Source organism: Archocentrus centrarchus, unplaced genomic scaffold (assembly GCF_007364275.1).
Source record: "Archocentrus centrarchus isolate MPI-CPG fArcCen1 unplaced genomic scaffold, fArcCen1 scaffold_41_ctg1, whole genome shotgun sequence".
Taxonomy (NCBI): domain Eukaryota; kingdom Metazoa; phylum Chordata; class Actinopteri; order Cichliformes; family Cichlidae; genus Archocentrus; species Archocentrus centrarchus.
This window is the reverse complement of record NW_022060267.1, coordinates 3122614-3134665: the sequence shown is the minus strand read 5'-3', so window position 1 is coordinate 3134665 and position 12052 is coordinate 3122614. Positions and strand designations below refer to the sequence as shown.

Genomic DNA, 12052 nt, shown 5'->3' with positions numbered 1-12052 from the left:
GTGAGAATCAGGGTGAGCTGGTGGGCACACGCTCTGATCACCTTGCCAGGTACTCCGTCTGGTCCGGCAGCCTTCCTGGGGTTCACTGCCAGGAGCACGCGCCGTACCTCATGCTCCTGGACAGTGAGTGGAGTGCAGCCTGGTGGGGGGGGGGGGGCAGGACTGGAGCAGATGGGTGGTCCTGAGGCATCTCAAAGCGAGCAAAGAAACAGTTAAGTTCCTCTGCTAGTGACACACTCAGGTCTCCTGCAGTCACATCACAGCCTCTGAAGTTTGTGATGTTCTGAATGCCCTGCCACACCTCCCGTGTGTTATTGCTGGACAGATGGGACTCTATTCTCCTCCTGTAGTCCGTTTTGGCTTTTTTAATTCCTCTTTTCAGGTCAGCTCGAGCAGCACTGTACAGAGCTCTGTCGCCTGACCTGAAGGCAGCATCACGGGTTTTGAGGAGTGAACGGACCTGGCTGTTCATCCAGGGTTTCTGGTTAGGGAAAACCCGGATGTTTTTGCTAACAGTCACATTTCCGATACAGAACTTAATGTAGTCCAGTACCGTCCCTGTGAATGTTTCTAGGTCCTCGTGTTCGAATAAGTCCCAGTCTGTGTATGCAAAGCAGTCCTGTAGGTCGGAGAGTGCGTTTTCAGGCCAGGTTGTAATGGTTTTTACAGTAGGCCTGGCTCTCCGTCTGAGGGGGGTGTATGCTGGGGTGAGCAGCAGGGAAAGATGGTCGGACTGGCCGAGGTGGGGGAGGGGTTTGGCTCTGTAAGCGTGCTTAATGTTGGAGTAAACATGGTCAAGAGTGTTCTCCCCTCTTGTAGAACATTTGACATGTTGGTGGAATTTCGGGAGTACAGTCTTTAAGTTGGCCTTGTTAAAGTCTCCCGCGATAATAAGAACACCGTCGGGGTGGACCCGCTGCTGTTCGTTAATGGCGTTCAGCAGGAGAGAGAGCGCCATGCTAACGTTAGCATCGGGAGCTATATACACAGCTGTGACGATCACTACTGTTAGCTCTCTGGGTAGAAAAAAAGGCCGACATCTTACAGACATGTACTCGAGGTCTGGGGAACAATGTTTGTCTGTCTGCTCATCACCTGCCCAATACAATCCCAACAGTGAAACATGGTGGGGGCAGCATCATGCTATGGGGGTGTTTTTCAGCTGCAGGGACAGGACGACTGGTTGCAATTGAAGGAAAGATGAATGCGGCCAAGTACAGAGATATCCTGAAAGAAAACCTCTTCCAGAGGGCTCAGGAGCTCAGACTGAGCCAAAGGTTCACCTTCCAACAAGACAATGACACTAAGCACACAGCTAAAATAACAGAGTGCCCTCACAACAACTCTGTGACCATTCTTGACTGGCCCAGCCAGAGCCCTGACCTAAATCCAATTTAGCATCTCTGGAGAGACCTGAAAATGGCTGTCCATCAATGTTCACCATCCAACCTGAAGAACTGGAGAGGATCTGCAAGGAAGAATGGCAGAGGATCCCAAATCCAGGTGTGGAAAACTTGTTGCATCATTCCCAAAAAGACTCATGGCTGTACGAGCTCAAAAGGGTTTTTTTACTCAACACTGAGCAAAGGGTGTAAATACTTATGATTAGGGCTTCAACTAAAGATTATTTTGGTAGTCAAATAATCTGTCATTTTTGTTATCGATTATTCAATTAGTCAACGATTATTTCAATCTTAACTCACCTGCTCTTCTCACGATTAAAATAATGACCCATAAAAATACGAGTTTGAAACTAACCAAATGTATTTTTAACATTAATGTGACCATCACAATAAATATCAAATAAAAAATGCATATTAAAGTAAATGCAATTTTTTATTTAAATGAAAATATAATGTGCAAATAAATAAAAATGGCCTCTGTACAAAAGTTCAAGTAAGGATTCAAATTAAATCAAAAAGGTTTTTACGTCCAAAACAGCTGAAAAGTTTACAGATGATTCAGTTCATACAGAGGTTTATTATTCAGAATGAACGCTGATATTAATATGAGAAAAAAATAGGAGCCAGTGTAGCTGCTCCTGTTGTCCTTCACTCGTTAGCTAACATCACTGAAATGGTTGCGCTTAGCAAACATTATCCATGAGAGCTTGTTTCCGACAGGTAAACTAACAGAAACATTCCTGTACAAACATTAACAGGTATCAGTGACGCACTAAAGTACCCATCCAGAGCGACGTCACAGCTCCAGGGTGCTGGCATTTTAAACGCTCAGCACTGCAGCGATGCTGCTGGAAGGACAGCTCTGCTCTGCACAGTCTGCATTCAGCTTTATTTTTGTTTTCTGTCAAATGCTACCACAACTTTGACAGTCTGTCTCCATTTTCTTTAATTTTCTCCACCCTCCTCTCTGTTCCACTAGCATTACGCTGTTCTGTTACTTTCTTCTTCATTGGTATTGTTGTTGCTGGTAGACAATGGAGTCAATACTGCCCCCATATCTTCCTGTAGTGTATTGCAATTACAAACTCACACGATAAGTGGAACAAAATAGATGGATGGGTTTAAAAGTACGATGCTTCGACGATGAAATTCCACATCGACAAATTTTTGTAGTCGATGTCATCGATTACATCGATGAATCGTTGCAGCCCTACTTATGATCATGTGATATTTCAGTTTTCTTTTTTAATAAAGTTGCAAAAAATTTCTACATTTCTGTTTTTTCTGTCAAAATGGGGTGCTGAGTGTACATTAATGAGAAATAAAATGAACTTCTTTGATTTTACCAAATGTCTGCAATGAAAAAAAGAGTGAAAATTTTGAAGGGGTCTGAATACTTTCCCACTGTAAATGTAAAATCTTTTTCTTGGCCTCTGAAACATCACGTGGAGATATGGGGCAGTGCCATTAGATTGGCAGACCGAGGCGGTGATTTGCCAATTCAGTGTGCAGCACTTTTGTCAACATTGTTGTTTTAAATGTGCTGTATAAATAAACTCACATCTGAGGAAGTAGAGAAATAATTCCACAGAGCCAATTGACCCACAGCAGCATCTAGCTCTGTGTCTGAGGAAAAATTGTATAATTTTACTGTTCCCACATCACTATATTCAGTACATCAGTACGTGTTTTGAGCTAAGAGCTTATATATTGCTAAATGCAGCATTTTGCTTGGTCAGAGCAGTTTATTTGCCTGCGAAAGTCCGAAAAAATTTAACTTGATCTGAAAAAATAAATGTAGAAAATTTTTCCTGTGAAATAATGTTGTTGTGTGAATGCCTGAATTAAGAACAGGTGAGTCTGAAAAATATTTTTCACACACAAGACTTTCATACAAAATTTGCCCATCCAGTGTATAAAGGCCTTAAGCACCCTGAGATACTTAAACTCCTCCACCTGGGGAAGCAACTTGGCCCTGAGCCAGAGTGGGCACTCCACCCTTTTCCAGCTGAGGACCATGGCCTCAGACATGGACGTGCTGATTCTCATGCCAGCTGCTTCACACTCTGCGAACCATTCCACTGTGAGCTGGAGGCCTCTGCCCAATAAAGCCAATAGGACTGCATTATCCACAAAGAGCAGAGTCGAGATTCTGAGGACACTGATGCGGAAGCATTCCGCCACATGGCTACACCTAGAAGTTCTCTCCATAAAAATTATGAACAGAATCAGTGACAAAGGGCAGCCCTGGCAAAGTTCAACACCCACAGGAAATGAGTCTGACTTATTTCCGGAAATACAGACCAATCTCTACAGCAGGGGTATTCAACTACATTTTTCTATGGGCCAAATTGTCATGAGGCTATTTGCCAGTGGGCCACATATTTCTCGGGACACTTACTCCTGGGTTCAATTCCACCTTGGCCCAGGCCTCTCCCTCTCTCTGTGTGGAGTTTGCATGTTCTCCCCGTGCTTGCGTGGGTTTCCTCCGGGTACTCCGGTTTCCTCCCACATTCCAAAGACATGCACTTACTGGGGTTAGAGGTTAATTGGCTACTCTAAATTGCCCATAGGTGTGAATGTGAGTGTGAAAGGTTGTTTGTCTCTGTGTTGGCCCTGTGACAGGCTGGTGACCTGTTCAGGGTGTACCCTGCCTCTTGCCCTATGACAGCTGGGATAGGCTCCAGCCCCCCTGTGACCCTGAACGGGATAAGCGGAAGTGAATGGATGGATGGACTTACTCTTGTGCATACTTATCGGTCCAGTTTTCGTTAAATTTTCTATTTTCGCTGTCCACCTTACGCCTCTTCTCTTTTGAATGCAACATGTTTTCACCAGAAACTGCTGTCTGGCCTCCCACCAACTCCTCAGCAAGGAAAGTAGCTATTGGCTGTCCTAAAAGTCACTAGAAGTCGCTATATGACGACATCACCTAATTTGCATAATTGTTTTTTTGCATGTAGTTGCAATCGAGGCTGTAGGAGAGAGGAATTGAAAAGACAAAAAGTGAAGAAAAAATATGTTTACAACTACTAGGGCTGGGGAATATGGACCAAAATAATATCTCGATATTTTTTACCTGAATGGCGATATATAAAATATATCTTGATATTTTTTCTTCCCAAAGGTATAAACAAAAAAGCACCTCTGAGTCAAAGCTTCATGTCCCAAATGTCACGCAGACACTTTTATTAACATTCAGGGCAGATGTACATGAGAAATTGATCAAAAATAAACCACTGGCATTTAAATAATAATGCTCCTCAAATAAATTAATGCTTTTTTTTTTCTCCATAACAAAAGACTCACAGCTGTGCTATTAAAATGTAAACAGAAAAGATACAGAGCGAAAATAGCAAAAGGCTGACTGATTCTTTAAAAAGCCAGCCTGGATTGAAGCAGATTTCACCAAAGTGCTTCCTCCTTTGGAAGACGACAAACACGTAACCAGACTGAATGAACAAACTTCATCCTTCAGTCAGCAGGATTTCTAAATACATACACATATATGCTGACATATCACAGCAACGCTCCCACCCGCTCAATGCGGCGTCGTATCCGCCGGCTGCATCACGAGGACACAATCAGACTCACTCCCGCTATTAAGGTCACGTGACTAACGGTACATACCAACAGTTCGGTACTCTTGGGGGTCCGGGCAATGCCAAAGCGTCTGAACGGATGAAGTACGAAGGCCGTATGTACACAAAACACGGCGATATCGGAGGATTTCAGGTTAACAAAAAACTCTCTCAATGTCGCCGACATTACCGAGAAAACTCGCTAAATTTGTCGCTAGTTGCTTTTAGGAAAAAACTCGCTGGCAACACTGATAAAATGCCATTCTTTTTCTTCTTGAGTTTAATGGCGGTCGGTAATCTATGGTGCGTTACCGCCACCACCTGTAAGGAGTGTGAACTACATGCTGTGCTACAGTTTAGTCACAGCTTCTTTTAAAATTTTTATTTAATAGAAGTAAATAGGCAGTGGGCCGGTCCAAAATGACTGACGGGCCAGTTCTGGCCCTTGGGCCGCCAGTTGAATACCCCTGCTCTACAGGGACAGAATGGCCCGCAAAAATGAGCCAGACACCTCATACTCCTGCAGCATCTCCCACAGGATATGCCGAGGGACGTGGTTGAATGCTTTCTCCAAGTCCACAAAACACATGTAGACTGGTTGGGCACACTTGAAAATCTTCAAGAGGATAAAGAGCTGGTCCAGCGTTCGGCAACCAGAACGAAAACCACATTGTTCCTCCTGAATCCAAGGTTCGACTACTGGACGAACCCTCCTTTCCAGCACCCCAGCATAGACCTTATCGGGGAGGCTGAGGCATGTGATCTCCTGATAGTTAGAGCACATCCTCTGGTCTAACTTCTTAAAGACGGGGACCATCACCCCGGTCTGCCAATCCAGTGGCACCACCCCAGATTTCCACGCAATCTTGCAGAGGCATGGCAACCAAGACAGCCCTACAAGATCCAGAGCCTTCAGGAACTCAGGGCATCCACCCCTGGGGCCCTGCCATCAAGGAGTTGTTTAACCATCTCAGTGACCTCACCCCCAGTGAAGGGCGAGTCATCCCCCTTGTCCCCAGACTTTGCTTCCACTACAGAAGGCATGTAAATGGGATTAAGGAGGTCCTCGAAGTATTCCTTCTACTGCCTGACAATAGCCTCAGTTGAAGTCAACAGCACCCCATGCACACTATAGAAAGTGTGAGCAGAGGACTGCTTTCCCCTCCTGAGTCACCTTACAGTTTGCTAGAATCGCTTCGAAGCCGTCTGAAAGTCTTTTTTCCATGGCCTCACCGAACTCCTCCACCACCCAAGGTTTTGCTCTGGCCATTGCCCAAGCCACGTTTTGCTTGGCCTGCCAGTACCCGTCAGTGGTCTCCAGAGTCCCACAGGCAAGCCAAGCCCGATAAGACTCCTTCTATAGCCTGATGGCTCCCTTTACCTCTCGTGAAGACCATCTGATTCGGGGGTTAACACCACGACAGGTACCAACCACATTTCAACCACAGCGCTGAGCAGTAGCCTCGACAATGGCGGTACGGAACATGGTCCATTCAGACTCAATGTTCCCAGCCTCCCTCATAATGCTGTTGAAGTTCTGCTGGAGGTGGGAATTGAAGACCCTACAGACTGGGGCTTCTGCCAGGAATGGTGGCGTGGTAGTTAGCCATGCTGCCTCACAGTTAGAATAACATCTAGAAGGCCTGGGTTCAAATCCACCTCGGCCCAGATCCCTTTCTCTCTGTGTGGAGTTTAAATGTTCTCCCCGTGTCTGTGTGGGTTTCCTCCGAGTACTCCGGTTTCCTCCCACAGTCCAAAGACATGCACTTACTGGGGTTGCGTTAATTGGTCACTCTAAATTGCCCATAGGTGTGAATGTGAGTGTGAGTGATTGTCTGTCTCTCTGTGTTAGCTTTGCGACAGGCTGGCGACCTGTACAGGGTGTATCCTGCCTCTTGCCCTATGATAGCTAGGGACCCTGAACAGGATAAGCGGAAGAGGATGGATGGATGGGTCTGTCCAGCATCCTCCCCTCGTCACCCGATTGAACTCACCACCAGGATGTGATTGGTTGACAGCTCGGCTCCTCTCTTCACCCAAGTGTCTAGAACATACGGCCACAGATCTGATGATACAATTACAAAATCGATTATTGATAATCGACCTTCGGCCTAGGGTATCCTGGTGCCACGTGCATTTATGGACATCCTTATGTTTGAACATGGTGTTGACTATGTACAAACTGTGGTTTGCACAGGAAAGACACGATTCGGGTTCAGACCAGGCAGGCTGTTCCTCCCAGTCATGCCTCTTCGGGTCTCACTGTCATTGCCCATGGAAGCATTAAAGCCTCCCAGCAGAACGATGGAGTCACCGGATGGAGCACCCTCGAGCACCCCACCCAGCAATTCCAAAAAGGGTGGGTACTCTGAACTGTCATTTGGTGCATAAACAGAAACAACAGTCAGGACCCGTTCCCCGGCCCAAAGGCGCAGGGTAGCAACCCTCTGGTCTAACAGTGAAAACTGTAACGTACAGAGAGCAAGCCAAGGGGATACAAGAATACCCATTCCAGCTCGCCCCCTTTCACTGAGGGCAACTCCAGACTGGAACAATGTCCAGCCCCTCTCTAGGAGACTGGTTCCAGAACCCAGGCCATGCGTTGAGGTGAGCCCAACTATATCTAGCTGGTATCTCTCAACCGCACGCACTGGCTCAGACTCCTTCCCCACCAGAGAGGTGACATTCCATGTCCCAATAGCCAGTCACAATAGTGGGGGATCGGTCCGTCAGGGCCTCCGCCCTTGGCCACTACCCAACACAAACTGCACCCGACCCCTGCAGGTGGTGGGCCTACAGGAGGGCGGGCTCATGTCTTCTCTTCAGGCTGCGCCTGGCCGGGCACCACGGGCTAATGCTTAGCCACCAAACGTCTACCTTGAGCTCCCTCACCAGGCCTGAATCCAGAGCGCACTGCAAGTCAAGCGTAAATATCTAGTTTTTAAACAAAACACTTTTAATAATCTTACACATTCAGCTTTTGCTTAGTATATCACTCTCAAAATAAGATCAAAAAATACTTTTTTTGGCTGAATATACGATTATGAGACTTAGATAGTCAATCTTTGCAGTGTGGGGCCCTGGTAACCCCATCACTGGCAGGGAAAACGGTTCCCTTGTTGACACTACCACAGGGGTCTCCTCCAAGAATCACCACCTTTGACATGGTGGAGGGGTTTGTGTGTCCCAGTGATCCAAGAAGCTATGTTGTCTGGGGGCTAGTCCCTTTGTTAGGGTCTCCCATGGCAAATTCGTCCTGGGTGAGGGTCTAGACAAAGAGTGATTCAGAAGCCCCCCCCCCCCCCCCCCCCAGACTCCTGTGGTAATAATATTATTATTATTATTATAATAAAGTAAAATAAATACATAAACATACAGAGAGCATGAATAATAAAATGGTTGTAAGTCATTATGTTTTTCATAATATTGCTTTGCATTAAACAGTCTTATAGCAGCAGATTTAAGAGACCTGAGAATGTAGACAGTTGTTTTCCTTGTATGATAAGTGTGACTGCTACTGCTTCTGCAGCTGACATTGTGATTTATTATCACTCAGACCAGCAGATGGAGGTGAAGGTGAAAGAAGGCTCAGAGTTTGTCATCCTGCCCTGCAAAACAAATCCTGACTTGCCAGAGGACACCAGAGTGGAGTGGACTCGCTCTGACCTAGGACTCATGATGATTCATGAGTATTCAAACAAAAGTGGCCAACTTGTGACACAGGATGACTTTTACAAAGATCGAACACACATGAATGAAGACGTGCTGAGAACCGGAGACCTCAGTCTGACCCTGAAACAGCCCAAAGAAAGAGACACAGGACGATACATCTGCACCATCTACAGGGACAAAGACATCTTGAGGCAGAAAGTAGTGCTCAGTGTCAAAGGTCAGTACTATAGGTAGAGGTCAGAGGCCACTGCTGTAGTAGATACAGGTCAGCAGTCATACATTTTTTTTTAGCTGTCCTGTCAATGACAGACCAGTCAGTGGTGCTGATGCCAAGCTGTTCAGCATCGATCCAGCACTGCCAACTGTTTACTAAATTCGCTCCTCCTCAGTCATTTATATATAAAATTTTCTGAAACTTGACAAAAATACTCTTGGGGTAAGGCTCTGTGAAATCAAGGAGAAGGATTTTTGATTTTTTTCCTTTTTTGAAAATTTTGTGAAATACTGAACATTGATGTTTAACTTTAATCCCTACTCCTCCCTTTTTTCCTAGGCTGACTTTTTTAAAACTTGTTGCGAGTATTTAATGTGCAAAGCTCTACAAAGTGCCTCACACAAATTTTTTAACTTTAAATATTTAAAAAAATAATTTTTACAAATTTTTTTTTTGACATTTTGAAAATAAATGGTACATTAACATTGAATTTCAATGACCACTTCTCCCTTATATATCAGCTGAATTTTTTGAAACTTGTAACAAGTATTCATTGGGCAAATCTATAAAAATGCTGCCATTGACTTTTTTTTTATGACTTTGAAAAAAATTTCAAGAAATACTCTACATCAGGAATCCTCACATCAAGGCCTCGAGGTCCGGTGTCCTGCAGGTTTTAGATGTGTCTCTGCTTCAACACACCTGAGTCAAACATAGAAGTCATTAGCAGGACTCTGGAGAACTTGACTGCATACTTACAAACTTTTGAAATTTATAAAAAAAATGAAAAGTATTAACTTTATACAGGTTGGCCTACAGCCAGTTTATGTTCCAATATATCACATATAGTAGTAAGAAATTTGACATCAGAGGAGGGAAATAGCTCTATTACTTTTTTGTTTTGTTGTTTTTTTTGTTTCTCCACAGAACCGTTTCCATCCTGGGCCATAGCTCTTCTGGTTCTCCTGGTTCTTCTTGTTGTTTCTGGAGGTCTTTTGTTTTATTTCCGGCATTGTTTCATGTCAGGTGAGTCTCTGATACTACCCTACCCATAATGCCGATGGTTAGCAGGTGTCCTCTGGGGTCTGTCGCTCACACAAACTTGTTCCAAAAGCTGGAAGAGTTCAGAGTTCAAACAGCTGATACAGAGAGCTGAAGAGAAACTTCCTCCTTCAGACTCAGTCACTGATCAGTGAAACAGCTCCACAACATGACACAACTAAACAGTGTGTGTGCTTCACTGCATCCATCTGACACACAGCTGTTCTTCTTCTGTGGTGGTAAACAGCAGGCTGCCATGGAAACACGTGCTGACAGGAAGTGTTGCAGCAGCTTCAGTAAATGTTCCTCCTGCAGTTGTGCTCAGTCATGTGGTGGAGAGCTTCAGATGTTCAGAGCAGACACGTGAGATCTTCACGGTTCCTGTGCTGATGTGTGTGAGACGTGGCCGACTGTGGAGGCTCAGTGTGTCTGTTCTTCTGCTCTTCATCCAACATGTCTGCAGCTCTTTACAGGAAGCTGTGACTAGTTACCAAAGAACGAGTCAGGAACACATCAGGAACAAACTGACACACAATCTGAGACTAGGAGGAGGGGACAGGGAGGTCATGTGACCATCAGGGAGGACATGTGACCATCACAGCTGCTGCTGTCATCATCATGTTGTGCTTTGTTGTCCTCAGTTTACAAAGTGGAGGTGGATTCAGGAGTGGAGTCTGTCCAGCTGCCCTGTAAAACCAGCGTTCACCTGCATAAAGTTACTAAAGTAGAGTGGAAGGACAGAAACAACAGAAAGGTCTACGTGTATCACAGTAGCTCTGACCAGCCTGAAGAACAGGACACATTTTACAGACACCGGATGAAGATGAAGAGAAACCTGCTGAAAACTGGAAACCTCAGTCTGAACTTGAAATACCCCACAGAGAGAGACACAAACACCTACACCTGCACTGTCTACAGCAGGGAGGGAACCATCCTGATGACAAAAAACGTGCTACTCCATGTCAGAGGTCAGTACTCTGCATGCAATTAAAGGGTACTTAGTTTTTTGTTTTGTTTGCGTTTTTTAGGCCACAGCAGCTTTTTTTAGCAGTGGAGAGAGACAGGAAATGGGGGAAAGATACAGGGGAAGACACATGGGCAAATAGGCGACAGGCCGGGACGCGAACCCGCGCCACCCGCACCGCACCGCAACGTGGCATGTGTATGTGGTCGCCGGCTTCACCACTAAGCCACCCAGGCACCCAAGGGTACTTAGTTTTTGTTTGTATTTTATATGACACATTTTTGTGACCTTTTTGACACCAATTTCTCTCTATATAATATAGAGAAATTTCTCTATAATATAGAGAAATTATATCCTCTGAGCAAAGGGAGGTCCTCGGTGAGTTAGAAGTAGAAGAGCTTATTGATCAGCAGGAGGTTGATTGCGCTCTCTCCTAGGGAGAAGCAGGATTTGTATTCCAAACAGATTTGTTCATTTTTCAGGCAGAACATCAGGTTGGGCAATGCCAGAAATATAAAATAAGACCACTTACTCCTTAAACTTAACAGGAGAAAATATTGTGAAAAAAAAGAACAAAAATGCCATTTAGAGGGCTAAATAAGCCTTTCTCACTGTAGTAACCCTGTTTGTTGTCACAACATTTAATACTTGATGTGACCTTTTACTTTTGACTAGGGCTGCATAAAATGATTATTTTAGTAATCGAGTATTCTATCGATTATTCCATCGATTAATCGAGGAATCGGATAAGAAATCCTTTTTTTTTATTAACAGTTTATCTGCATATTTTAACTTCCGTACTGCAGTTTTTCGCCTGTGAACAAACAGCGGTGAATGGAGCAGCTACAAAGTTCTCTTTTCTTCACCTTAACACTTGCTGATCAGGTGCTTGATGAAGGACCTCCAGCTGTTTCACAGATTTAATGGTGGTTACTAAAAGAAAAAGCTGCTGTTTTGGACGCTGGAAAAACGTTTCCTTTTGCATTACTTGAGCTCACCGTCTCTATAACAGTTTCGCCTCTTTGCGCTTGCACAGTTCAAACCGCTGCCTCCTATGAGTATTTTGAAAAACTAGTGGCTGCGGGAGCCATGGCGCATGTGTGAGTAATGTTGTAATGCTTTGTATTCACAAGCATTCTCGAAAATACGTTTCTACTGCAGGTCTATATTTAGTCAC

At 44.8% G+C, this 12052-nt stretch overlaps 1 protein-coding gene across 1 annotated transcript in view; it reads left to right on the top strand.

The window, feature by feature from the left end:
• LOC115776942 (uncharacterized) overlaps positions 1-12052 on the top strand; it is a 65126-nt gene that overhangs the window by 19986 nt on the left and 33088 nt on the right. Inside the window, exons 3-4 of the mRNA XM_030724740.1 lie at positions 8541-8873; positions 9798-9884. Coding sequence (XP_030580600.1) covers positions 8541-8873; positions 9798-9884 — 420 coding nt within the window. The remainder of the gene's footprint in view (positions 1-8540; positions 8874-9797; positions 9885-12052) is intronic.